Genomic DNA, 26,222 nt, shown 5'->3' on the forward strand with positions numbered 1-26,222 from the left:
AACCATTTGTTTGCAAGATGACGATTTTCCCAGCTCCACAAAATGGCTGCCCTGTGTTTTCCGGACCCATGCTTCGCAGGGCAGCCATTTTTACAGCTGATCGGCACTCGCAAAATGGCTTCCCTCTGGGCGATTTCACTGGACGATGAGGTATTTTCCCCATTGGAACACATTAAACCGAGTTTCAATGCATTCCAATAGGGAAAGGATTTTCGCATGATGACGATTTCGCTAAACAGCGATTTTCCTGGGACGGATTATCATCATCATGCGGGGCACCACTGTACATATTTTCTTCTGTTTCCCTATGCCTTAGAAAGGTTGAGCAGAACAGAATGACAGTCCCAGGTTTTCTACAGGAAAGTTACAGTCATATTCACAGGCACCAACAGCAATCAATCACTATGTTTTCCTAACAGCTGCACTGAATGAACTAACTTAGAAGTGGACAATATAAAGCTACATACCATAATGATTATAAAGGCTTTTCTAAAAGTTTTTAAATGGTTTTCAGCAGATTATAATTAGGGGCCTTACTCATATACAGATGAAAAGCTGTTGAGGAAGGAAAACTTTACATTCTCTAAGAATCAGATACAAACCTTCATAGACAATTACCTGATCATATTTTGGGGGGGAAAAGTTTCACTGATACAAAATAGTGACTAGATCCTGACATGCAAACCTACAAATAAGCTTGGCTCCAGTTTTAAGCATCCTACTCTCCAGGTAATGCCTATTAAAATTTCTGCAGCACTTCTGTGCAAATATTAAGAGAATTCTGGATCTCCCATCAAACCATGAATGGCAAAATTAATGGGATCAGAAGTCTGGCTCTGCAGTGACATATGAACTATTGTACAGCAGAGCTAGAAATGCAATAGGGATTCTAAGAAGCGACTCAGAGGGCCATGTTCTATCCATTTCTTTCATCATATAAAATTGCTACAAACTACCCTAGACCCTATAATTATGCATTAACTAAAAACATTTCACTCTTGCAGTTCCCTCCTATAGATAGATAGATAGATAGATAGATAGATAGATAGATAGATAGATAGATAGATAGATAGATAGATAGATAGATAGATAGATAGATAGATAGATAGATAGATAGATAGATAGATAGATAGATAGATAGATAGAATCCCAGGTGGCGTCTGTGGTCCGCACCACCTTTTTTCACCTTAGGCAGATAGCCCAGCTGCGGTCCTACCTTGATGTTGGGGCCTTCACCACTTTGGTGCATGCGCTCGTAATCTCAAGATTAGACTACTGTAATGCGCTCTACGTGGGGCTACCTTTGAGGCTGCTGCGGAAACTGCAGGTGCTGCAGAATGCAGTGGCCAGATTACTCAATGGAGTGAGAAAATACCAACATATTTCACCCACTCTGGCCACATTGCATTGGCTGCCCATCCGATTCTGCATCGATTTCAAAGTGCTGATGCTTACATATAAAGCCCTAAATGATTTAGGACCTCGATACTTGGCGGAACGCCTTCTCCCGCCAAGAACTACCCGTGTCACTTGCGCGAGCCAGGAGGTGAGGCTGAGGAGCCTAACGCCTAGGGAGGCCCGGAAGGAGAAGACAAGAAATCGGGCCTTCTCAGCGGTGGCTCCTCGCCTCTGGAACAACTTACCTCCTGAGATTCGCGCAGCCCCCTCGCTGGGTACTTTCAAGAACCAATTAAAAACATGGATGTTTAGGCAGGCCTTCCCATCAGATAATTACTGACACCCCTCTTTTCCCTCTCCTTCAGTTTTCCTATCCTGTTTAAAATCTCTGTCATGAAAATTTGTTTTTATGTGTATATCTATTGTATGATTTTTAATGTTGTTAGCCACCTAGAGTGGTCCTGACACGACCAGATAGGCGGGATATAAATAAAATAAATAAATAAATAAATAATAAATACAGACAGACAGACAGACAGACAGACAGACAGACAGACAGACAGACAGACAGACAGACATAGATAGATAGATAGATAGATAGATAGATAGATAGATAGATAGATAGATAGATAGATAGATAGATAGATAGATAGATAGATAGATAGATAGATAGATAGATAGATAGATAGATAGATAGATAGATAGATATCCGGAGACTTTAAACAACAGTTGATCAATTTGGATGCAACAACGAATTGATTTGTCTGAAATCGAACTTGGGGACAGAGCTGGAATACATAAGGGAGTGAACAAGCAAACCCAAGAGTTGCTCGTGTAATGCCATACCAAAGCTCAGCACTGCGTGCAAACCTGATCACTGAAAGATGTTCCCTCACTCGTTGTGATGCACATCTGTTCCCCTCTCTTCTTTCTCACATCATTTAAAATATTGATCAATGACTTATTGATCTTCCCACAATGACTAAGGGAACATTAAGGCACACCCATTCAGCTCTTTCACCCTTTTCTTATGTGACCCGCCTGCTTAAATTTTTACCACCCGCACCAGAGATTCCTCTGAATCCTTTCTTAGATCATGTTCTTGTACTGAGTTCTTCTCTCAGTGCAGGATATCACTTCTGGTCACAATATCAACTTTTATGTGACTTGGGCCCAGGCAATCTGAAAGGCTGTATTCTCCTATATAAGTCTGTCTGCCCTTTGAGATCTGCTGGAGAGTCCCTTCTCATGGTGTTTATATCCTGAAAGGCTTGTTTGGTAGTGACTACAGATGGAGATAACAAAGGTCCGCCACCCTGGGGCTGGATGGTCCATTCACTGATGCTCTAATGCCATGGGGTCTGTACTCCCATCCCATGGTGTCAGAGGTCGCAATCGCCAAGCCACTCCTGGCAGGAGGCGGGATGACAAGCTTCTCTGCCAGTTTGAAGAGTGGCTTGGTGATCGTGATCTCCGGCACCCTGCGGCATTAGTACATCAGTTATCTCCACCTTTGCGGGGGTATTTGTACAGTGGTGCCTCGCTTAACGACAATAATTCGTTCCAGGAAAATCACTGTTAAGCGAAAACATCGTAATGCGAAATTTAAAAACCCATTGAAACACACTGAAACCCGTTCAATGCGTTCCAATGGGCTGAAAACTCACCGTCCAGCGGAGATCCTCCATATGGTGGCCATTTTTTGTGCCTGTATAGCGAGGAATCCGTCCCTAGAAAACAGCAGGGGGCCATTTTGAAAGCTGGCGGGCATTTTGAAGCCGCCAATCAGCTGTTAAAAAAACATCATTTTGCAATGAATCGGTTCCTGAAGCAGGGAATCGATCATCGCAAAGTGAGAAAACCCCATTTAAAACATTGTTTTGCAATCACAATTGCAATTGCAAAAACTTTGTCGTGAAGCGGATTCATCGTAATGCGGGGTAATTGTCAAGCGGGGCACGACTGTATACAAATGCCTCCATCTCTACTAGTGACTCAAGAGAGGGCCTTCTGTATAGAAGCCCCTACAGCCTGGAGCTCTCAAGAGAAACTAGCTTTGCCCCTTCCTTGCTGTTCTTCCACTGACAAGCAAAGATGTTTTGTCTCAAGCAGGCCTTTGCCAATTAATTTTCTCAAATAACTGGCTGAAATCCTGTTGCTTGACATCACCAGTCACAGTTATTTTTCAGAAATAAAAAATTTCCAATTCCTTCTGACTAAATTTATTTATTTATTTATTTTATTTATATCCCGCTTCTCTAATCAATTAAGACTACTCTAGGTGGCTAAAGTTCGCTTACGATGTCTTTCATCATGGAGAAGGCATTAGGAGAGGAGGGAAAAAGAGGTGTGATCTTTAATTTCCAAAAATCACTATCACTGGAATTTCAGCTGGCATGCTGGTATTCTCTCTTTTTAGTAAGCTAGGACTAGTATTTTAACTCATTTTAAAGTGTTTTAATTCTATATTTTAATGATACAATGAATTTAACACAATTGTTTATATTTGTAACTCCAGTGGCCAAAATATTGTTGCTTAGCAGGAGTGCTAGCAAAGATATGCCTGGAATTACTTTTGTCTAATTAATAAAACATGCCGATTGAAATCCTGCTGCTTAGTGTAGTAAATTGCACTAGAGTAGGTGTACTGAATCAATGGGGATTTGGTGAGCCAACTCCTCCATAAGTTCTATTGATTCAAATGGGGCCTACTCTAGTTGTGCATGTTATGCAACAGGAGGAACTGACACACCAAATCTCCACTGATTCAATGGGCCCACTTTAGTTCAATTTACTATGCTAATCAACAGGATATTTATTTATTTTTTTAAAAATGTATTTTAAAACTATATTGCCTTGGGTCCCAATTTTGAGAGAAAGATGAGATATAAAATAAATAAATCAACCAATAGAACTTATTGAGTGTACCATCAGAGACAGAGGACTTCGTAAAGAGTGAGCAAAGATACCAACAGCTGTGTTCTCAACCATCCTGACCTCATGTGAAACAGAGGTTGGAAGTCTTTAGGGGCTGGAGAGGAAATAGCTCCTCCAGTTAGGTGATGTTTGGTTTAAAACCAGAGCAGTTCTTTGTGCTGTGTAGCCCATTCAAGGGCTGGTTTCAATTCCTCCCATGTCCTTCCTAATCGGTAAAGGTAATGGAAAGAAGTAAAGCATCTGAGCAGCACAGCTTCAAGGAGCACCTAAGTTATGCAGCTTAGCCTGGAGTCCACCAGTTTTAGATACAATGTAAGAAGGAATGGTCTGTGGAAGCTCCTTCCCCAAAACACCTCACAAGCTAGTGGTTGCCCATCCCAGCTATAGGACATTCCTGTTTCATAACATGCTAATATGTATTAAGAGAGTTGGTTCCCATGTTAATTGGACTGCAAGTCCCAGAAATCCTGGACAGCACAGCAAGTGGTGAAGGCTTCTGAGCATCACAGTCCCAAGAACATGTGGGGATCCAAGGTTGGGAACCACTGTATTGGGAAGAGAGTGATTTACTGGTATGTATGTATGTATGTATGTATGTATGTATGTATGTATGTATGTATGTATGTATGTACGTACGTACGTACGTACGTACGTACGTACGTACAGTGGTGCCTCGCATAGCGAGGTTAATCCGTTCCGGATTAACCTTCGCTATAGCGAAACATCGCTAAACGGAATAAAATGTATGTATGTATGTATGTATGTATGTATGTATGTATGTATGTATGTATGTATGTATGTATGTATGTATGTATGTATGTACCTTGTTTCCCCGAAAATAAGACAGGGTCTTATATTAATTTTTGCTCCAAAAAACGCAGTAGGACTTATTTTCAGGTGATGTTTTATTTTTTCATGTACAACCATCTACATTTATTTAAATACAGTCATGTCATCTTCTGATTGCTGCACAATGGTGGAGGGTGGGGTTTCCCTTAACTGGGGCTTATTTTGGGGATAAGGCTTATATTATGAGCATCCTGAAAAATCCTACTAAGGCTTATTCTTAGGTTAGGTCTTATTTTTGGGGAAACAGGATATGTATGTATGAACAAACAAACAAAATAAATAAATAAATATATAACTAGGTCTTCAACTAGGAAGTTGGAGCCCACAACTGTGCCTCAGACAGAAAAGGCTGATTTCTCTAGCAACAGAACTGCTATACACATGTCTGGCAAAATATTTCTGTCAGTTTCATAACTCATTGGAACTAAAGATTGCACCCAGGTCTGAGACTACAGTGTAACTCATAATAAGGTCAGTATCTCTTATACAAAAAGTATACAAAAATTACTATTATACTAGAGGTATTAAAAAATCTCCTTAAGTGTAATAAAATTAATTATATTATAATATCAATATAAATATCTTTTGCATATTTAAACAGTTTTCATCAGATCACTTGCTGTTTATATTTGCCTAAATAAAAAGTCCCCAAAAATCCGCCAATATTTAAATACATTATTTGAGAATTATGTTCAAGCCAATTATGAAGTAATAAACTTTCTGAAAAGGAAACCGCAAATTATTTCACTGCAGAATCCTAATGCCAAATGTCAGCTGTTTTTAACACACTTAAATCTAAAAGCAATATATTTATGCTGCCCCTGAAGTAAACAAATAACTTAAGGCAATGAAGAATAATGATATGGAAACCGGTTTGTATTTGTCTCTTGGTGACAAAGTATTCCCACTTGCTTAATTTCATTAGGTGGCATTACATTTCCAAAGTATATTAAGAAGCAATAATAAACAAATATCAAACACAGCCCAAATCTACAAATCAATACCACTGGAAAGCTTAGTAGTGCTGTCTGAAAAGTAAGCTTCCTACTTTGGTCTCAACCATGCTGCCAACAAATTAAATATCTTCTGTTGCTGTTATGTGCCATCAAGTAAGAAAGGATTTATAGTGAACCTAATGGGTATTTCAAGGTAAGTGAAATATTTAAGGGATGGTTTTACCAGTTTCACATCCCCTAGTGAGTTTCTATGGCTGAGCAGGGATTCAGATTCCAGCCTTCTGAGTCCTAGTCCATTGCTCTTTCTATCCGCTACATCACCACAAATTGGCATGCTCTGTTGTAAATAACAGAGCCTTTTGTAACATAAGAATGAATTAAACTTAAAATATTTTGCATTACACTGTCTGGAACGCCTGTAAATCTTCTATTTTTCGACTGATGATGTTCTGTAATCATCCATTTGCCACATGGACACCACAGTAAGAAATTCATGGTTCTGATGTTCTGGGAACCAAGCTATTGGACAAAAAGAGCTAATTTAAACCATTTTTATTTTCCTTGGTGCAAGAGCTAGAATGTCAGCATACTCATAAAAGGCATCCTCTTCAGAAATGCAGTTTTGCCTCCATTATAATTATTTTTGTTTCTATTATGGAAAATAATAATGCCCTCTTCACATATTACATAAAGAGGATTAGCTTGCTCAGCATTTGTTTTCTCATCTGTGGTACATCTCGTTATTTACCATTTATTTTTCTCCATTCTGTATAAGATGGCAGACTTATTATATTTCAATTTTTTAAAAAAATATTTCTGCCTATTTCTGTGCTCTCTGTTCTACTCTGTTCTTCTGCTCACCTGAGTTGCTCTAAGCATTCTTCTTTCTCCTATACCACCCATCACAGTTGCTACCCTTTCATTTGCATATTTTGATGAATTTCTTAGTCTTACTTTTAAGTATTATTATTATTATTATTATTATTATTATTATTATTATTATTATTATTATTATTATTATTATTATTATTATTATTATTATTATTATTACAGTATTATTACGACTATCATCACCACTAACATTTCTTGAACATCTTTTATTTTTTTAAAAAAGACACAAGATGTCTTACAACTGCAGTACATAAAGGTTCAAAAAGAAAATTAAGTAACATATATACTCCTGATCACCTCATCTTTTTGCCCTTCTTTCTTTTTTTTTCTGCTCCCAGCTTGTGTTCTCCATCCTACTACTTGCTGGATCCAAGTTTCTTGAAATGCTCTTCCACCCAAACACATTTGCTCCCTTCCCACCCTCTCAGACATTTAGCTGACTCTTACTATCCTTTCATTAAAAGAAATAAATAAAAGAACAACTTTCTGAAAACCATCTTTCTCTATGACCTCTCCAGTTAATTTCCCATCCCATCCTCCAACATTTTTGCCTACTCTTGCCCCTTCCCTATGTTTCTGAACAATTAAGGTCATCACATCTAAAGACACGGTCAAGCCATATTTTCTACAATATGTACACTGCCCACCTTAACAAAAAAGAAAAGAAAAAAGAAAAAGAAGGAAGAAAACTATAACCGGAGCTATACTGTAAAAAGCAACACATTACTCACTAGCCATTAATTTTTACAAGTACCATGACATTAGTTATTTAATAGTAATTATTTCCATAGCATGGTAATGCATTATGTTGATCGTTTAAAAAAATTTTTAAACCCCCCCCAAAATTAGCCTGTTTCCCCGAAAATAAGACCTAACCTGACAATAAGCCCTAGTATGATTTTTCAGGATGCTCGTAATATATACCATATTTTTCCGTGTCTAAGACACTCCACCATTTTTTAACCCAAAATTAAGAAATCTAAGTGGAGCTTAGCAAGTGGAGGGGAGCCCTGTAGGATCACTTTGATCCCTGCTTTCCCCTCCACTTGTTTTTCCTCTCTCCTCAGCTTACTTCTGTGTATAAGATGACCCTCAATTTTTAGTCTAAAGATTTTAGACAAAAGTATAGTCTTATACATGGAAAAATACAGTAAGCCCTACCCCAAAATTAAGCCCTAGTTAAGTGAAACCCTGCCCTCCACCATTGTGCAGCAAAACTTCCCCTGAAAATAAGCCCTAATGCGTTTTTGGAGCAAAAATTAATATAAGACCTTGTCTTATTTTCGGGAAAACACGATACTAAAAGTGCAACTATTTTATCAAAAGACATATTATTCTTCAATAGCACATATAAAAAGATATTATTTTTCAGGATTTTTTCTCAGTTTGAAGTAAGCAGTAATAATCAATAGTTAATAGTCTGCAGAGTGCATGATTGCCAGCTGAAATGCAGTAAGCAAGGTGATATCATTACAGCCGGTTATTTGAAGAAAACAAAAATCCTTTGTTACAATACAAGCATGAAAGTTCACATGAAGGGGATGTTGACGGATAAAACACATAATAAGGCACCTACCTTGTCCAAAAGAGGAAGAAGCAGCATTTCTCACCTGAGTAACTCGATTGCTTTATATTTATGAGTAAGCCACATCAAATTAATTCAAATTTGAAAACACTGGGATTCAGGGGTTCCCTACTTCTGTCAGAGTGGATTTAACCCATTATGCTCACAAAAATGGCAGAGCAGTCAAAATATTCACTTAGATGAATAAAAAATGCTCTATTTATTCTTTATTTAAGTGAAGGAGAATCCTTTTTTTATTCTACAAAATTCTTTGCTTAGTTCTTGTACACTGTATTATCTCTTTGCCAAATTAAGCAATACTGCTAATAAATTTATATAAAGTCTGAGGCAAAATGGATCTATATTTTATTATTATCTCACCAAATGAGTTTTTAATATATAATAATGGCTAAGAATGTGGTGGGGAGAACACCACCAGTATCTTAACTGCTGTGGCACAGGACAAACTGCTTGCTGCTCAGCAACAAATACAGCTAACGAAGAACGATGGGATCTCATTAAGTCATGCTACAAATGCAACTTACCTGAGACTCTCTTGTAAGACTTGTTACTGTTTTTAGTGCCATTTTGGTGCTTCTTGTCTACTGAGGGAGCTATGACTCCTTTGCCGTTCAGTATCTTTTCTGGTGATGGTGGCACTGATTTAGATGTCAAAGCAGATTTAATTGGAGCAGGTATGGTGGATGAAGAGGCTGAGGAGGTGGTGATGGTGGTAGTGGTTGTAGAGTTCATTTTAATATTGGCACCATCTGCCTTCACTAGATTAGGAATTTTCTCTAGACTGACTACTGGAACAGGAACACTGAAACACCAAAGAAAAAGTCTTCAAGATGTATTTTCTGCACCATGCTATTATGTTCCATGCTATATATACAGTCTCTTGATGTTTTGTACTGTAGTTCTATAAATATTAAAATTAGAATAAACCTAAAACTGCCCTACTTGGTAACACTGTGCATATACATTTTGATAAACTTTTTGCATAAATGGCCAGTTCTGAAAACTATATCATGATGCTATAAGAATTTTAAAAATTGATCTAAAAGCTCATTCATGTTTATGGTGGGTTTTCTTCTAGGTAACTACTTATACCTATTTTTGAAATACTTTAAATTACTGGACTAAATATAAATATTAGTCCCAAAGAGTTGACTTATTAAGTCCCATTCATGCAATGGGTCTACAGTAGTTGAAACCAATGAATAGATTTTTGCCACTGTACATCCCTTTCTACAGAAAGCTTAATTGTCTACATACTCCAGTGCTCCCTCAAGAGAAACAGGATTACTCTGAAAAACAGTAACATTTTCAAACACTCCCAAATTAAAAAAAACCTTGTACAGAATAAATGTCTTAACAAAGCTCTACACCCTTTAAATAAAACACATCACAACATAAATGTGACATGTCCTGAAATATACGGCTCTAAAACCCTTGACTATAAACCTTATTTCTCTAACATGCCTTTTAAAAACAAACGGATAAAACAACATTTACTTCCAAAACATAATTTATGACATTTGTTAAAAGTCAGCAAAATTTTCCTAAAGAAGTGAGCACATAAGGTAGAATACCGTCTAGTCTGCAAGTGCAACATTAACCTCTTCACCTGACCCAACACTCCGAAGAGAAAGGACATTTCTTATCAAACTTTCTTTTCTACATTCTGAACACATTTTGAGAGGGTTATTTCATCTCTGATACGCTTTGCAGAAGTAATACTAATATCCATTAAAAAATTTTTTTAAAGATACTGTATAAGTTAACAACATTTAATGTTCATGCACAGGTTTTGGGAATGTGCACATGGCCACATGCACACCCAAATTTAATCAGGTACCTGGCTGAGATTCCTGCAAGTGTAGAATACTGTATAGGTACAGGGCAGAGAGATAAGGTGTCTCAATAACTGTAAGCCCTCTGTAGCCAGAGGTCTCCACTTTGTAGAAGATTATGTACACTGCATAGTGTCACATGAATGAACAGAGTCATGACTTTGAAGTTTTTTTTTTAAATGGAAATGCTAGAGTTAAGAGACAATTAACCAGATTATGGGAATGTATAAGTGCAGGAATATTTGCGAGATTTATAGCAGACAAGAGAGAAGCTATGATGTATTTCGTCAGTGCATGAAATTAGCAGGCTCATGCAAAGTAAGATACAGACACCCCTGTATGTAGCTTTAACGTATACAGTGTTTTTCCACCCAGTTCTATGGATATAAATATTTTATTTAAAATTGCTCTGGCCCTATTATGTGATCTCTCTCTCTCTCTCTCTCTGTCTGTCTGATGAGATACCAGCTGAAAAAACTAACCACTTCTACAAAAGAACTACTAGTTTTGGGTGCCTATATCTCAAATCCTCTTTCCCAGTTCCAGATTTATTCTTACCTCTATCTCCTAAGAATAAAATTGGGGTTGGAAAGGTGGATTTGAAGTATAGGTGGGACCAATGACAGACAGACACTCTGTAAACTGAAAAGGCACCCAAAAACAGTAACTGTTTTGTAGGTATAGTTATTTCTTTATCTCATCATACAAAGAAGAAACAATGGGCTAAATCCAGTGGTGAGTGACAACTAGAGTACACCCAGTTCATCAATGGAAGATACATAATTTGTTGACATACCAAGTTCTCACTAAATTCAATAGAACTACTTTAGTTGGGGTTAAAGACTGGATTTAGGCCAGCATCTTTATTTTATTCTTTCATAAAGCAAGTTTCACAATCAACAGAACAGACACTACCTAAAGAATATACTTTCAACCAGTGTTCTTCCTAGCTGCTAGTTAATGAGTCACCGATTCTATCTTTTTCTATAAACAAGAGCTCTGAGAGGGATGTTAATGTTTTCAGCTGTTAACAATTTGTATTCTATGAAACGCTCTCCCAAACTACTTGAAATAAATGATAGGGAGAAGCTGTCTGTTTGATCGCTTTTTGCTTTTGTATGACTGCCAAGGAATTGGGCTCCAACAGTTTTGAGGCAATTCCTCCTATCCCTAAACATGGCTTCTTCAAAAGCAGGGAGTATGTCTCATTCAGTTGTTCGAATGTCAATACAGCATTCTAAAGGAGGGTTCCATGCTTCTTGTGGATGAGCCAGTCGGCTGGCTCCAGATGCCCAATTGCTCCTGGTTGCAATGTGAATTTACTAAACAGGGACTGGCCTCATTTTAAACATTTCATACAACGACCCATTTGCCTACTGAAAATTTAATTCACCAAATAACATTTTCCCCAGTATATTTTATTTACACTTGTCAAGAAAAATCTGTGGACTTTTTAAACTATGTGTAAATCCAAGGACAAATTAGAGGTCAGTCAGTCAAAAATAGGGTCATCTTGCAGTTGCCAAGTCCTATGTCTGGCTGCCAAAATGGAAAGCCTACTAAAAATAAGAAAAAATAATAATGCAGCTGACAGCCCCACCTCATTAAAACAAAACACAGTCCAGAAGCAAAATCCAACAGGTACTGAGAGACAAACACAGTGGCTTATCGTCAGTAAGTCAGAATTAAATCAAATTTCATAATGTTCAAATCTGGTCATTGTTACATACAGCACTGATGTTACCTGTCTGTCATGGGTTTGGAGGGAAAGTTCCATCCTATGGGGAGTGGAAGGCGGGACATCAGGAGGAGGGGCTGTACTGTATATATATGTGATGCGTGTGTGGAGAAGTTTAGACGCTGGGATGTGAAGAAGCAGCACCTGGGAAGAAGAAGCTGGTGTGGGAGTCTGTGTGTCAGACAGGGTACTACTGTGTGTCAGAGTACCAACCTGCTAGGTTCAGGTGTCTGTTGGTTAGCCAGAACTGATAGGTTCAGGGTCTGTGCTTCAAGTTAAGGGTTCTGTGTGAACCAAACTGTATGCATGTATGAATGAGAATAAGCCACGTTACTTTATCTTATTCACCTGATCATTTTATTTTCCCTGTGTGTTGTTTTAAATAAACCTTATTCTTTTATTTGTTAAAAATCCATCCCTGGTCTGTGTGACTTCTTATAGGGAATGGTTGGTGGCAGCTTAGTTAACGTGTGGCAGATCCCAGTAGGTCTGGGTTTGTCACATTGATTGGTGTCCAGTGTGTGGGATACGACTGGTCCAGTTGTCCAGCGGTCCAGCAAAGCCTTGGCAAGTGTGCCCAGAGCAAGGGGGGTCTAGTCAGGGACAATCTGAGGCGCGTAGGTAATCTTCTAGGTGTACCTCACGGGGAGGTGCGCTAGTAGAAGAACGTGCCAACTGGGGAGACTAGATTAGGGTGCTCTGAGGCAGCCTGTTTTTGGCGGGAAAAAAGCTGAGGCAAAACTGCAAAGTAACAGGGATCTAGCTTGTCTGCTGAGAGGCCCAGCAGAGGGGGGTAGACTCCGGCTGGCTACAGTTGCAAGTAGTGCTGAAGGACAGCAGCAATCTATAGGGAAAGCTGGTTCTGAGGAAAAAAAAAAAAGTGGTCGCTTTATTTTGAGGCTTGACTTTTTAAAGCAGCCTGTTCTGAGGGGGGATTATGCCCTTGACTCGAAGCCAGATGGCAGAAATGGGTGAAGTGAAAGACCCCCAGATTGACCAAGGTTCTGAGGATGAATTTGGCTCAGTGCAAGGTGACAGCACAGGAGAGCAGAACCCAGAACTCAGGAAAATGCTCATAGCCCAACAGCATGAAGTTCAAATGAGGCAGTTAGAAATAGAAATGGAGAACTCAAAGGGGGAGGACTCTATTGAGTTTAGCAAATGGGATCAACAACTAGATCCAACCTTGCAGCAGTGCTTTAAGATGGTTAGCAATTGTCCAGTAACCCCTGAGAACCGTGAGAGATATTATTGTGAAGAAGAAGGCCTTTTATGTAGGAAGATCTTAATAAACTCCAAGAAGGAAAAATTGCTTGTAGTTCCTTCTAAATATAGAAAGAAAGTAATGGAAAAATGTCACACAGACACCCTATCGGGACATTTAGGGATGGCAAAGACTAAGCAGAAAATATCCCAGAAGTACTACTGGCCAAAAATGGGAAAAGAAATAAAAGAATTTTGTCAAAGCTGCACCACTTGCCAAATGAAAATAAATAGTGAGGAAAAATCCAAGAGGGATGATGACTGGGATAGGTATATGGAAGAGATGAAAAATATTGAAAATATATTTAAGCAAATGGAAAATAGATATATTGAACAACTGAAAGAGAAACAGAGGTCTGGGTTTACTCTATTAAGGAAAGTTTTTAAGGATGCATACGGCATAGATGAGTTTTCTGAGGGAAAAGATTTACAATCCAAAGTGGCAGTGGATATGGTTTATGAGTGTGAAAGAAAGATAAAGCCACAAACTATTCTGAAACCAAAAGAAGGCACACAGGTTAAGGCACAACTTCAAAACCTGAATTATTCTGAGGAAAACATGAGGGAAACATGGGACCCTAAGTACTCCAAAGGGTTAGTTCAGAGCCCGCCAGAAATGGGCGGCCATTTTGGTGAGAAGCCCTCAGACATGAAACCAAGACCTCAGATTTTGGAGGGAAAACCAAAACAAGATGAGAAAGACTCAAAATACACCAGGAAATGTTATTTCTGTCAGGGAAAGGGCCATCTAATCTCAGAGTGTGAGAAATTAAGGCAGCTAAAAGGAATGGTGCCTCAGGATTCGAGTGGGACCAAGCCAAAAGCTGTGTTCTGTGTCCAGAAAGAGCAAGGCTCATTGTCACTGAGGGAGCCTGTTGCCATGGCTACTCAATCTGAAACAGCTACATCTGCTGATCAGGCTGAGGAAAATGGTCCTCTTGTAGAGGTCAGGCGCTGCCTGTTGGTGAGAACAGATTCCCAGTTGTTTGAGACAGCAGGGGTGGACGTAGGAATACTTGGCCATCAGTATCGGGGGCTGCGGGACACTTGTTCCCAGGTGACCCTGTGCCATCCAGATATTATTCCTAGGGAGTATGTAATCCCAAATGAGAGCATGAAGGTGGCAGGGATTGAGGGGCAGGTAATCTCTCTGCCAGTAGCGGAGGTACCGGTGAACTTTCAAGGCTGGAGGGGAGTTTGGCGGCTAGCAATTTCATCGACTCTGCCAGCAGCCGTGCTCGTGGGAAATGACCTGGCTGAACATGTGAAAAGGGTGCTAGTGATTACACGCTCACAAGCCACCACGGGGACAGTTCAGGGGGGTAATGATGAGCCCGAGACGGAAGCAGAGGGGAGTTCAGAAGCTGTGGTGGAAACCTTAACCACAGACAGCAGATTTGGACAAGAGCAAAAGGCAGACGCCACTCTCCAAAAGTGTTTTGAACAGGTGACTGACGCCCAGCTAACACCTGAAACCCCAGTGAGATTTCTGGAGAAAAAGGGGATTTTGTATAGAGAGACCCTGAGGAATATCTCAAAAGGGGGAGATGGGATCAGAAGTCAGCTGGTGGTACCTGAAAAGTATCGCCCCATGATCTTACAAAGGGGGCACTCTGACATGTTTGCTGCGCACTTAGGGGTGAACAAAACACAGCAGAGAATCACACAGAATTTTTACTGGCCTGACATAGGGAAGCAGATCAGGGAGTTCTGTAAACAATGTGATGTGTGTCAAAGGCAGGGGAATAACCGCGACAGGACCAAAGCAAAGTTGTGCCCTTTGCCTGTGATTGACACTCCGTTCAAATGCATAGGGGTGGATATTGTGGGACCTTTGCCTAAGGCCACAAAGAGGGGGAACAGGTTCATTCTCACCATTGTGGACCATGCCACGAGGTACCCTGAAGCCATACCCTTGACTAACATTGAAACTAACACAGTGGCAGATGCCTTGGTGGGGTATATGTCCAGGATGGGATTTGCCTCAGAAATAATCACAGATTTGGGCGCATCGTTCACGTCAAAGCTCATGAAACGCTTATGGCAAATCTGTGGAATTAAGCACAAGGAAACTACTGCCTATCATCCTGAAAGTAATGGGTTAACTGAGAAGTTCAATGGGACTCTAATGCGCATGATTAGGGCTTACTTGGCAGAGAATCCAAACAATTGGGACCAGAAGCTGCAATCCCTTTTGTTTGCTTATCGATCAGTGCCACAAGCCAGTACCGGGTTCAGTCCGTTTGAACTTTTATTTGGGAGAAGGGTGAAAGGGCCCCTTGATTTGATCAAACAAAATTGGGAGCAGATCACCCAGGATGACCCACAAGACGTTGTGACATATAGAGACTCTTTAAGGAAGGACCTAAAGAGAAACCTAGAGCTAGCAGCAGAGACCCTGCAAGCTCAAAAGGTCAGAAAGAAAGCTTGGGATGACCAGGAAGGCAGGGAGAGGCACTTTAACCCAGGGGAGGAAGTGCTTTGGCCTAGGCCCTGTAAAGAGAATAAACTGCAGCTGGGTAGCCCAGAAATAAAATACTGGGGTCACATGGTAGGGGGAGGAGTGATAAAACCCCTGGAGGCCAAAATAGAAGCTGTTCGTGATTGGCCTAGACCCAACACCAAGAAAAAAGTCAAATCATTTCTTGGGTTGGTGGGCTACTACAGAAAGTTCATCCCGAGGTTTAGCGAGATTGCGGCTCCGCTGACCGATCTGACGAGGAAGAAGGCTGATGACCGCATCCCGTGGGCCAGCGACTGTGAGGAGGCGTTCCAGAGGTTGAAGCAGGCGCTCATCAACTATCCAGTGCTGCGGGCTCCAGACTTCGACCGGGAGTTCATCATCTACACCGATGCGTCTAACAGCGGGGTAGGAGCAGTTCTGTGCCAGGAGGATGAGAATGGTGACCAGCAACCAGTGTCCTACCTGAGTAGGAAACTTCAAAAAGGTGAGAGACATTTGGCAACCGTGGAGAAGGAGTGTTTGGCCATAGTCTACGCGATCCAGAAGGCCAAGCCTTACATCTGGGGAAGACATTTTATTCTGTGCACTGACCATTCACCACTGCAATGGTTAAAGACAATGAAAACCCACAATAGTAAACTTATGAGGTGGGCTTTAAATCTGCAAGACTATGACTTTGAAGTGAAGGTGGTCAGAGGGTCAGTGAACTGTGTTGCTGACGCCTTGTCAAGAAGACCTGAAGAATGAAGACGGCGAAAGAAACATGGACTATGTATATATATTGGTGACAAAAAGTTAAATGTACCTGTTTTTTTGAACTTGGTTTGTATGAATAAAGGTAAATTGATGTAATGTATATGGTAAATGTTTAAATGCCTAATTGCTATGGTTAACTTAGAATGTAAGTATAAGTAAGTATGATATGGTATGTATAACTGTTGTTGTGTGTTTTATCCAGGTTGTTTTTTTGGGAAAAAGCACCTTAGCTTTCCCCCTACAAAACAACTTATAAAGAGGGGAGGTGTTACATACAGCACTGATGTTACCTGTCTGTCATGGGTTTGGAGGGAAAGTTCCATCCTATGGGGAGTGGAAGGCGGGACATCAGGAGGAGGGGCTGTACTGTATATATATGTGATGCGTGTGTGGAGAAGTTTAGACACTGGGATGTGAAGAAGCAGCAGCTGGGAAGAAGAAGCTGGTGTGGGAGTCTGTGTGTCAGACAGGGTACTACTGTGTGTCAGAGTACCAACCTGCTAGGTTCAGGTGTCTGTTGGTTAGCCAGAACTGATAGGTTCAGGGTCTGTGCTTCAAGTTAAGGGTTCTGTGTGAACCAAACTGTATGCATGTATGAATGAGAATAAGCCACGTTACTTTATCTTATTCACCTGATCATTTTATTTTCCCTGTGTGTTGTTTTAAATAAACCTTATTCTTTTATTTGTTAAAAATCCATCCCTGGTCTGTGTGACTTCTTATAGGGAATGGTTGGTGGCAGCTTAGTTAACGTGTGGCAGATCCCAGTAGGTCTGGGTTTGTCACAGTCATTATCTTCAAAGTGCCCTGAAGCAGCAACCAGAGGATGTCTACCCCATTGCTGACCTCTATTTCACAATCCAAATATGCTGTTTAGGGTCAGGTTTCAAAATGTCTTCATGACTGATGGGTACAAGTGAATGTTTAAATTCACAAAACACACAAAGGAAGACCTCTTGTGTATCTTTCAAAAACTATTTTTTTAACTTAACAAATCAAGTGAATTAGTAAATATCCAGTACTGATTTTCAGATATAAAAGAACCTGTATGGTATAACTCTGATGTGCAGTCACATCATTTTTGTTCTTTAAGAAAAAAGTAGCCTGACCTTTTCATTGATAGGACCGTTTTTGAACAAGGTATTACAAATGACAATAGAGACATAAAAACCTGTACGCTTATAAAAAGGATTTAGGTGCTCTAATATTTACCTTTCTAACTCTCCTCTATACTCTACTGAAACAAATATATAAAATGTAATATTGACTATTGAATTATGCCATTGTGCACCTGTGCAATGAGAACCTAAGTTATGCAAAAAATGGCAACTTGGTTAACTGTCCCAGGGATAGGGGCCATTCTAGGTACTAGATTTATAGAAGAAACAATGGCACTGAACCATGCTGTGGAAAATCTAAGATTGAAGAGATGAGCTTCCCTATTCTCTGAATTGAGGTTCAAGTTGGAGTAACTGAAGTCTTAGTTTTCCAGACCTCACGGTGATACAGGTGTAAGTAGAATCTCCCCTCACCCACCCACCCTCAACTTCCTGACAATAATTTAACAATGTATAAATTGACAAAGGATGCCTATCCTACACACACAACTTATACAAGTACTTCTTCTATAAACTAATCTCAAAAGCAATTTAACAACAACCAAATGAAAAAATAATTGGTCTGTTTTTAATGGGACATTTCTATTCCGTTACCTCCACCGACTTAAAATGGGAAATTCACAGAATGCAATTCTATGCCCATTAACTCAGAAGCAATTCCTAGAGACTACAGTGGGCTTAGTACCAATAAAAATAAAGCTGCTATTATTATAGCACTGCCGTGCAGTTACATTATTGTACAGCAAAGCAAACCAACATTCCACAAGTCAATTCTAAAAATGGAGGCGGCCCAAACAAAAAATTATAACTTAGGAACTGAACTTCAGATCAGCACCAATTTTGGCACAGATGTAGCAATCAATCTGCTCTCTATGCCAAATGTTGGGGATCCTGGGCAAAGGGTCTGCGAGTTACGATTTTTTAACAATAAAATTGTTTCCGCTCCATCCAGAAACAAACTACCTTTTATGTCCCCAGACTTAAAATAGTTCATACAAATTGAAAACACCAATCTTGCTTATCTTGAAAGAGAATAGTTGGTCCCACCTGCTTTTTTTTATTTGGAAAGAATCCAAGCTGCAGAGGCTGAAATACTGATTCTCAAAAAAGGCCTTTCAAAAGGGAAAAACAATTACTATGTTATATGACTGAGCATGCATGAAACAATCTTACCAGCAAGAGCACTGCACAGTAGATATATTTTTTCAGCTTCGTGGGCCGGGAAGGGAAGTGTTTGGAAGGCAATGAAAGGTTACAGAAACAGCCAAAAGACAGGATTTCTTTGAAGAGTCTCCCCAAAAAAACAACCCCCCCCAATCAGTCTTGCTTTAAAGAAAGTCCTCCAGAAAGGGACATTTTGCCATGTACTTCCAGGGAATTAGCATAAAGTTTTGTAAGGCATATTTCAAGTATTGCAAAAACACAGAACAGTTGTGTCTGGCCCAGCCCTGAGTGCTTTCAGTAAACATTATCTCAGGATTTCTGAGAGTAGGTGACTGATACAAGTCTTCAAAAGAGAAATCAGCTCCAGGTCTGAGGCAATTTTGACACTCTCAGAAAGGACCCAATTAGCTGATACTCAGGCGGAAAATTTGTTAACTCCTTTCTCACCAAACACACATTTGTGCTGGGGAAAGGATTCTGTGTCCGGTTGTAAATGTTTTTTCAAAAGACTGGAGAACAAATTTTCAGCAGCTCACTTGTTTTAGCTCTGAAATTACTGTTTTGTTTTGTGGCTGGGGATATCCTTACTTGATACTACTACAGCTTTGGTGACTATATCTTGTCATAGTTTCAACCATTCCACCCTCTTGGTCACTACACAATTCTTTGTCATGAAGAAAAAACCTCCAGAGATGTTGTGTGCCATCAAGTTGCTTCTGATGTGTGGTGACTATGTGAGTTAATGACCTCCAAAATGTCATATTGTTAACAGCTGTGCTCAGCTTGCAAACCAACAGCATTTCATCTTAGGCTATTCTCTCTTTCCACCACTCTGCTTCTTAATAATATTGTCTTTTCCAGTAAGTTCTGCTCTTGCAAACTAACAGCTGTGGCTTCCTTTATTGAGACAATATGTCTCATGATAGGTCTTCCTCTCTTCCAGCTGTCCCGCCCCCACCTTTTGCCAGCAATATTGTCTTTTCTGCTCAGCTCTATATTTTCACTAGATGTGCATAGCAGGATAGCCTCAGTTTACTCATTTACTATATTTTCATTAGATGTGCATATCAGGATAGCCTCAGTTTACTCTCTAATTGAGAGTTCAGGCTTGAACACTCACTTTTCTGCCTTTCTGGCTGGTTATGGTATCTGTAAGGCTCTCCTCCAACACTAAATTTCAAATGAGTTGATGTTTGTCCCTGCTTTTCTTTCACATAGCATAAATCCTTTCGATCTTAGTTTCCAGTGACAGTCTTTGTTTACTCCTAACTCTTCCCCCCTTTTTTATTACAAAAACTGAGGAGACACCTTTTGGAAAATATGCACACAACATGTTCGTAGAGCTTTTAGTCTCATGTAGCTTTTCTTCCTCAGATTGCCTACCCCAAGGAAAGGGTTTGGAAATTGTAATACAGCTTTATAGTCTGCATTCTGCGGAGCGGACATAGTAACATTAATTTACCTGAGTAGTAAAAGTTTGTGCATGTTTCTCCGTTGTATGTGTTGCACTAACTCATACCTTTGCTTCATTATTTGATTGTACAAAAACAGCCCCTCAAAATATTTTGACACAGAGGGACCACAGCCATGTCCCAGCTGTTCTTGGTTCTGTCTTCTCCCTGCAACCATCATACAGATTGAATGCTCATGTTTTGAGATCCTCTAGCTCTAGGTAATTCCATATGAGGGAAGTTTCTATTGGAATTTGTGTGCAGTGTATGTATACTTAAACTAAACTTTAGTTCTTAAAAAACAACAACACACCACTACCCTGTTTTTGAATTTGGAATATTGTGCTTCTGTTTCCATGGCTCAAAATGCCAGGAAATGGTTTGAGCACAAAAAGGGATCCTGTAGACCATCTTGACTATTGCCATTAGTGTTGTCAACATTAAGGCTGCCCTTTGCTATGTAATATTTGGCATCCTATGTCTTGTGAAAACACAGGCATAATGTTGTGCAGCAATATTAGGCCATTTCCTGGATGTTCTGAATAATGAATGCAGAAGCACAATATTCATAAATTGGAGGTGTGGTTTTTCGTTTTGAAAAACTGAATTATTAACAACTGCCTAAGTAAATGGTTCACACCAACAGTGGGGTGGGAAAAACAACAACTGCAGTCTTCCAACAGTCTATCTAGAGAGGAGCAACCATTGCTGCATATTATTCCACTAAAGCTTCTGGCTTTGCTACCAGCTGTTGTGTTGCGTTGTGACCAGGGGAATGCAAGAGAGCACAGCTCGAAGACTTATTTCAGAACAGGAGTGGTGGTGTCGGGTGCCAAACTGACAGTGCACCCTCTCTGCTTTGGCAAGTGAATGAAGTGATATTGAAGTTTTCACATTTTATTATCCTTTGTTGCCCGTTAGCATACAGGAAACCATGAGAATGGAGAGAATAATCAAGCAGCAGCTGGGTATTTCCCTTTTCTTTGAATTAATGTCTAGTGCTTTTGAGCTTTGTTTTGGTCTAATTGTATGCAGATACCCTCTTTACGAGTTACCGTAGCTTCCTTTCATTTGATGAGGTTTCTACTTCACTCTAGCTGCTGAAATGATAATATTTTTGTGCAAGGCAGTTTTAATTCCTTGAGGCGGTCCTTAAGAGATCCAGTTTCTAGTGCCCATTCTACTATGAAGCTCATAACCTTGGGCTAGTCACCCTCTTCTCAGTCTGATCTACGTTACAGGTTTGTTGTGAGGATGGTGTGAGCAAGGAGGAGGAAAGGTCATGTATGCCACCTTGGGCTTACTGGAGGAAAAGCGTCTTATAAATATTACCAATTAAGCAGAAGCTGGACACTTTCCTTTGCCCCCAAATATTGTAGAATTTAACTGAGTGAGTATAGACTTGTACTATAGTAATGGGTTTTTTTTTTACAAACACAGACATGCACACAACATTACAGTAAATTCAGCACAAGAAAAACAATCTTATGCACACATATTTTGGGACACTTCTCTCTTCTCTACTCGTATGAACAGGTGAATAAGTGGCAAGAGGGATCTTTACATTCCTAAACGCTACAATTCTCAAATCCCAGACTTAACTGTTCTGTTAGGAGTACAGTTAAGTAAGGCCACAATAGAAAAGTTTCACCGTAGCAACAGTGAACAAGCAGTGGAGTTAAAATGCTATTTGGAGCTTCCACAAAGGGATGTGTGCTCCGGATCTCTTTACCATGAGTTACATCCTTTCAAAGCAGAGTAGAAAGGAAACTAGAGACCTTCCTTTAGCAAAAATGTGCTTTCTGCATTTGTTCCTTAAAACCAGATGCACACTCCCAATCTTTTCAAAGTTAAAGCAAACAAATAACTCTGTCAAGTTCTTGACAGAAGTATAGCCTATAGGAGATTTGGGCGGGCGACACAAAACTGGCCCCTGGAAGCACGGAAGTATTCCACTCCTAATTCTCATCTAATTAAGCAAATATTTTCAATTTTATTTAAGAAACTAAGGCATCTCCTAAGGCCCACTGCAGAAAGAAACTCAGTCTGGGATGGCATCAATCAAACTTCCATTTGCTATTTTATTTTTTTATTTTTATATGTTGGTAGAGATCTTGGCAAGCCAGAGTCCATGATGGAAGACAGGGGAGGATGGGAAAGATCATTGATTGACTGTACAGTTTCCCACAGTAAGGACTGTGACAGACCAGTATCTAAGTCCTACCAGAGTTATTGCTTGTCAGAGGACACGTAATGTGTCGATTAAAAAAAGAAAAAAAATATTTTTCCCACTTGCCTATTCGCTCTTGCATGCAAAAAGTATATATATATGCCTCGACAGACTAAAGATTCTATATTGTCAGGTGTCGTCTGGGATCAGTGCCCAGGCCATTGATTCACAAAATGCAACAGTGCAACTACTTCCAAGACCTACAATCTACTGCAAACAGCAAGTATGATGAGATAATCAAGAAATCATAACTTTGCCTAACAGTTCTTCCCTTACACTTTTCCCCCCATGCCAATAAGAGACTAATTTTTATACCTCCTATACTTGTCCTTTTACACAGAGGCTACTACCCTATGATTATAAAACCATATGACCAGATGGTTTTAGTCTCATATAATAATCATGAAACTGACTTCTGAGGAAAGACACATAGGACTGAGTTGTCAATCAACAATGTGAGGAGAAAGAACAATTTTTCTAATCCACAAGTGACAGAGGATGGTTCTTATAGATTTAGGAAACACATGCACTTCTGAAAATAAGCAGCTGCCAGAGGCAGTGAGCAGAGGCTCCACTATACTAGGAACCATTCTGAATACACTGAATAGAGATATATAAATATTTCGAGATGAATGACATGTCAACCCTAGGTTTTCTAAGGCTACATTTCCTCACATAAAATAAATAAATGTTTCTTCCACTTCTGCTCAGTTTCATCATCTGAAGTAGGGGTATGATTAATTTTTACTTATTAAAAATACTTCTAATCTCACCTTAAGCATCTCCATTCAAAAAAAAATCAATGCAGCTTACAATTGCTTAACAAATCTAAGAATCTTAAACATTACAAAAATACTTCAAAATTAAAAACCGGGTAATACAGTGGGGTCTTGACTTAAGAACGGCTCGAGTTAAGAACATTTTGACTTAAGAACCACTCTTATAGGAAAATATTGACTTGACTTACATACTTAGATTTGAGTTAAGAACTGAAAAAAACCACGTGGGAGGCAGGGAAAGTGCAAAATTTGAACTTTCAGTTAACTGTTGGCCAGTGAAAAGGGTGCCTGTCTGCTTCCTCACTCCTCCCAGCATTTAGAGAGTGGATTGGGAGACAGTCTTCAGACTGCCTGGTACTGTCCTGCCTGGACTGTATTTTCCCTGCCTTCCCTGAACCTTTCTTGACCTAAGAAAAAAGAAACAAAATATCCCCCTCTAGTGGTCGAAGGCAGAATAGCAGCTTCCCATTAGTTTCTATGGACGGAAAAGAGCAGATACAGATCAAATGGTTTTCAATGCATTCCTATAGGAAATGCAGATTTGACCTGAGAACTTTTTGACTTGAGAACCGCCTTCCAATACGGATTAAGTTCTCAAGTCAAGACCCCACTGTATAACACAAAATGGTATAAAAACAAGGAGTCTGTTTAAAAACTTTCTTTGAAGTGAATTCAAAACAGTGAAATATAAATAGGAGAGAAATGTGCTAAGAGAAAAATCTAATCACTCAGAAGTCAGCCCCATTGATCTGTAGGGAATTTACTTCTGTATCAAGCTGTACGTGAGTTCATAGTTTATCACTATGAATCTATGGCAGAATCACACTGGTTATTTGCATTAATCTAAATGCAATGGTGTAAATTCCATGAGTGAATTGCTAGTTAATGAGTCACCACCTGCATTTCTTCCTAGTATGCCAGTTGCGTGACCTAGAACAAAACAATAAGTCCAGGTGGTGACATGTTACTTAGCAGCAATTTGCTACTGTGAATTTTACTATTGAACTAAAGCCAGTATAAATAATCAACAGAAATAAACCTACTTAGAAATAAGCCCCACTCAATTCATGGGATTTATTCCCAGAGTCAGTAGCTATATGACTGAAGCATACAGCTGCATTTCTAAGTAGGCTTAATCAGAAACCAATATCGATGTGAAGTCAAAGATTTGCTAATTTCACACAAACACAGGATAATTGATTATATAGCTCTTAGACTACAACCTTGGAGGAGCTAACATTCTGTGGCATACCTCAAAAATAAGATGCCCATCTCTTAATTTCCTATTTCATATAAGTTATTTTGAAAACATGGTTGCACAGTACTCCAACCTCAGCTCCCTTATTAAATTCTATATAAAATATCATTAATTTAAAAATAAGAAATACTGAGAAACAATAAAAAATAAATCAACAACCTTCTAGAACAGCAACTTACCAAGGTTTATCCCTTGATACTTTTGAAGAAAAGATCATGTGCTGTTTGTTAGTGGAGGTAATTAGATTGTCTTTGGGCATTTTGAATGGCTTTGAGTTGCTGTTGATGGGGTTATGGCCGCTGATACAGGATTTCGGTTTCATCTGTATTAGTGATGCCCTGGAATTGCAGGGTGGAGAAGCTGGAGATGGGGAAGGTTTACACATTGAACCGTGTCTTCGTTCTAGAGCAGAGAGGGGAAAAATACCAAAGACACTAAATATATACAATAAATGCACAAAGTATGAATGAAAGGAAAGAATGCAAGACATATAAAAATTACAAATTCACAGCAATCTCCGTTACAGTGGCTGAAGGTCTGTAGTAATTAATGACTAGGTTCATTTGCATCAATGAAACTTATGGAGGAGTTGACTCACCTACTAGTTCAGTGGGCCTACTCTAGTTGTGACTTACTACTGAATTTCAGCCACTAATCTGCCACAAATATAACAAAACTAATTAATAGCCAACAGATGGCTAGCATTCTGTTTCACAGCTCCACTGATGTAGTGGGAATGACATCAATAGCAGTTGCAAATTGCCGCTAATTAAAGAGATCCTCCTTCAATTTCACGTAGTATGCGACTTGGTCTCATGGCACATAAGTCTTTAATTAGTGGCAATTTGCCTCTGTCAATGATGTTGCTGCCTCTATGTTGAGGGAGCTACAAAACAGGAGACTGGACCTTATTATGTAGTGCCATATCATTGCCAGGGTAACACCTGACAGTGTCAGTGAACTGACTATGGGATACAGAAGCCAAAATTCTCTTACCAAAATATAATTATTACCGATGCAATATTTTTTTTCTAGTCTCATTTCTAGATTTGTAAGGAATAACAGAGAAATTTGGTATTGGGCAAATAATTTTAAGTGTCTGAAAATGGAGCCAGAAATTCGCAGAATCCTACTGCTATTTTTTTCCAAATCAGAAAAGAGCTGTCACAGAAAATAAATGATGTGGCCTACATGTATGTATAGTGTAGACTGTACTGGTTTCATCACTGGATTCAATACATGAGAGGGATCTAGTATTCAAAATAACACCTCAGAGATCTATCACAATCTTGGAAACATTCTGAAACTTTTCATCCATTTTCTATTTTGTCTCTGGTTCGCCTGCCTTCAGTGTAGGCAAAATAATGTTCAGTGATCCAAAGCCTCAAATATTAGGCTGCTAACTTGTTCATAATTTGATTTATAGTTACAGTTTATATATGCTAATTCTCAGTGGAGACCAGTAATTACCACATTACAGGAAATGCCACATTCTGCCTTTGCAATGAGAAGGAAATACGTAGGGTGAAATTAAAATAACTGAATCTTTA

General features: G+C 39.4%; 1 protein-coding gene across 3 annotated transcripts in view; it reads right to left on the minus strand.

Moving 5' to 3' along the window:
• ATXN7L1 (ataxin 7 like 1) overlaps nucleotides 1-26,222 on the minus strand; it is a 119,361-nt gene that overhangs the window by 18,963 nt on the left and 74,176 nt on the right. For all 3 annotated transcript variants that reach the window (XM_020797261.3, XM_020797263.3, XM_073000670.2), the window contains 2 exons: nucleotides 24,852-25,074; nucleotides 9,141-9,418 (listed from right to left, as the gene is read on the minus strand). In XM_020797261.3, coding sequence (XP_020652920.3) covers nucleotides 9,141-9,418; nucleotides 24,852-25,074 — 501 coding nt within the window. The remainder of the gene's footprint in view (nucleotides 1-9,140; nucleotides 9,419-24,851; nucleotides 25,075-26,222) is intronic.

The sequence above is a fragment of the Pogona vitticeps genome, chromosome 5, assembly GCF_051106095.1.
Source record: "Pogona vitticeps strain Pit_001003342236 chromosome 5, PviZW2.1, whole genome shotgun sequence".
Taxonomy (NCBI): domain Eukaryota; kingdom Metazoa; phylum Chordata; class Lepidosauria; order Squamata; family Agamidae; genus Pogona; species Pogona vitticeps.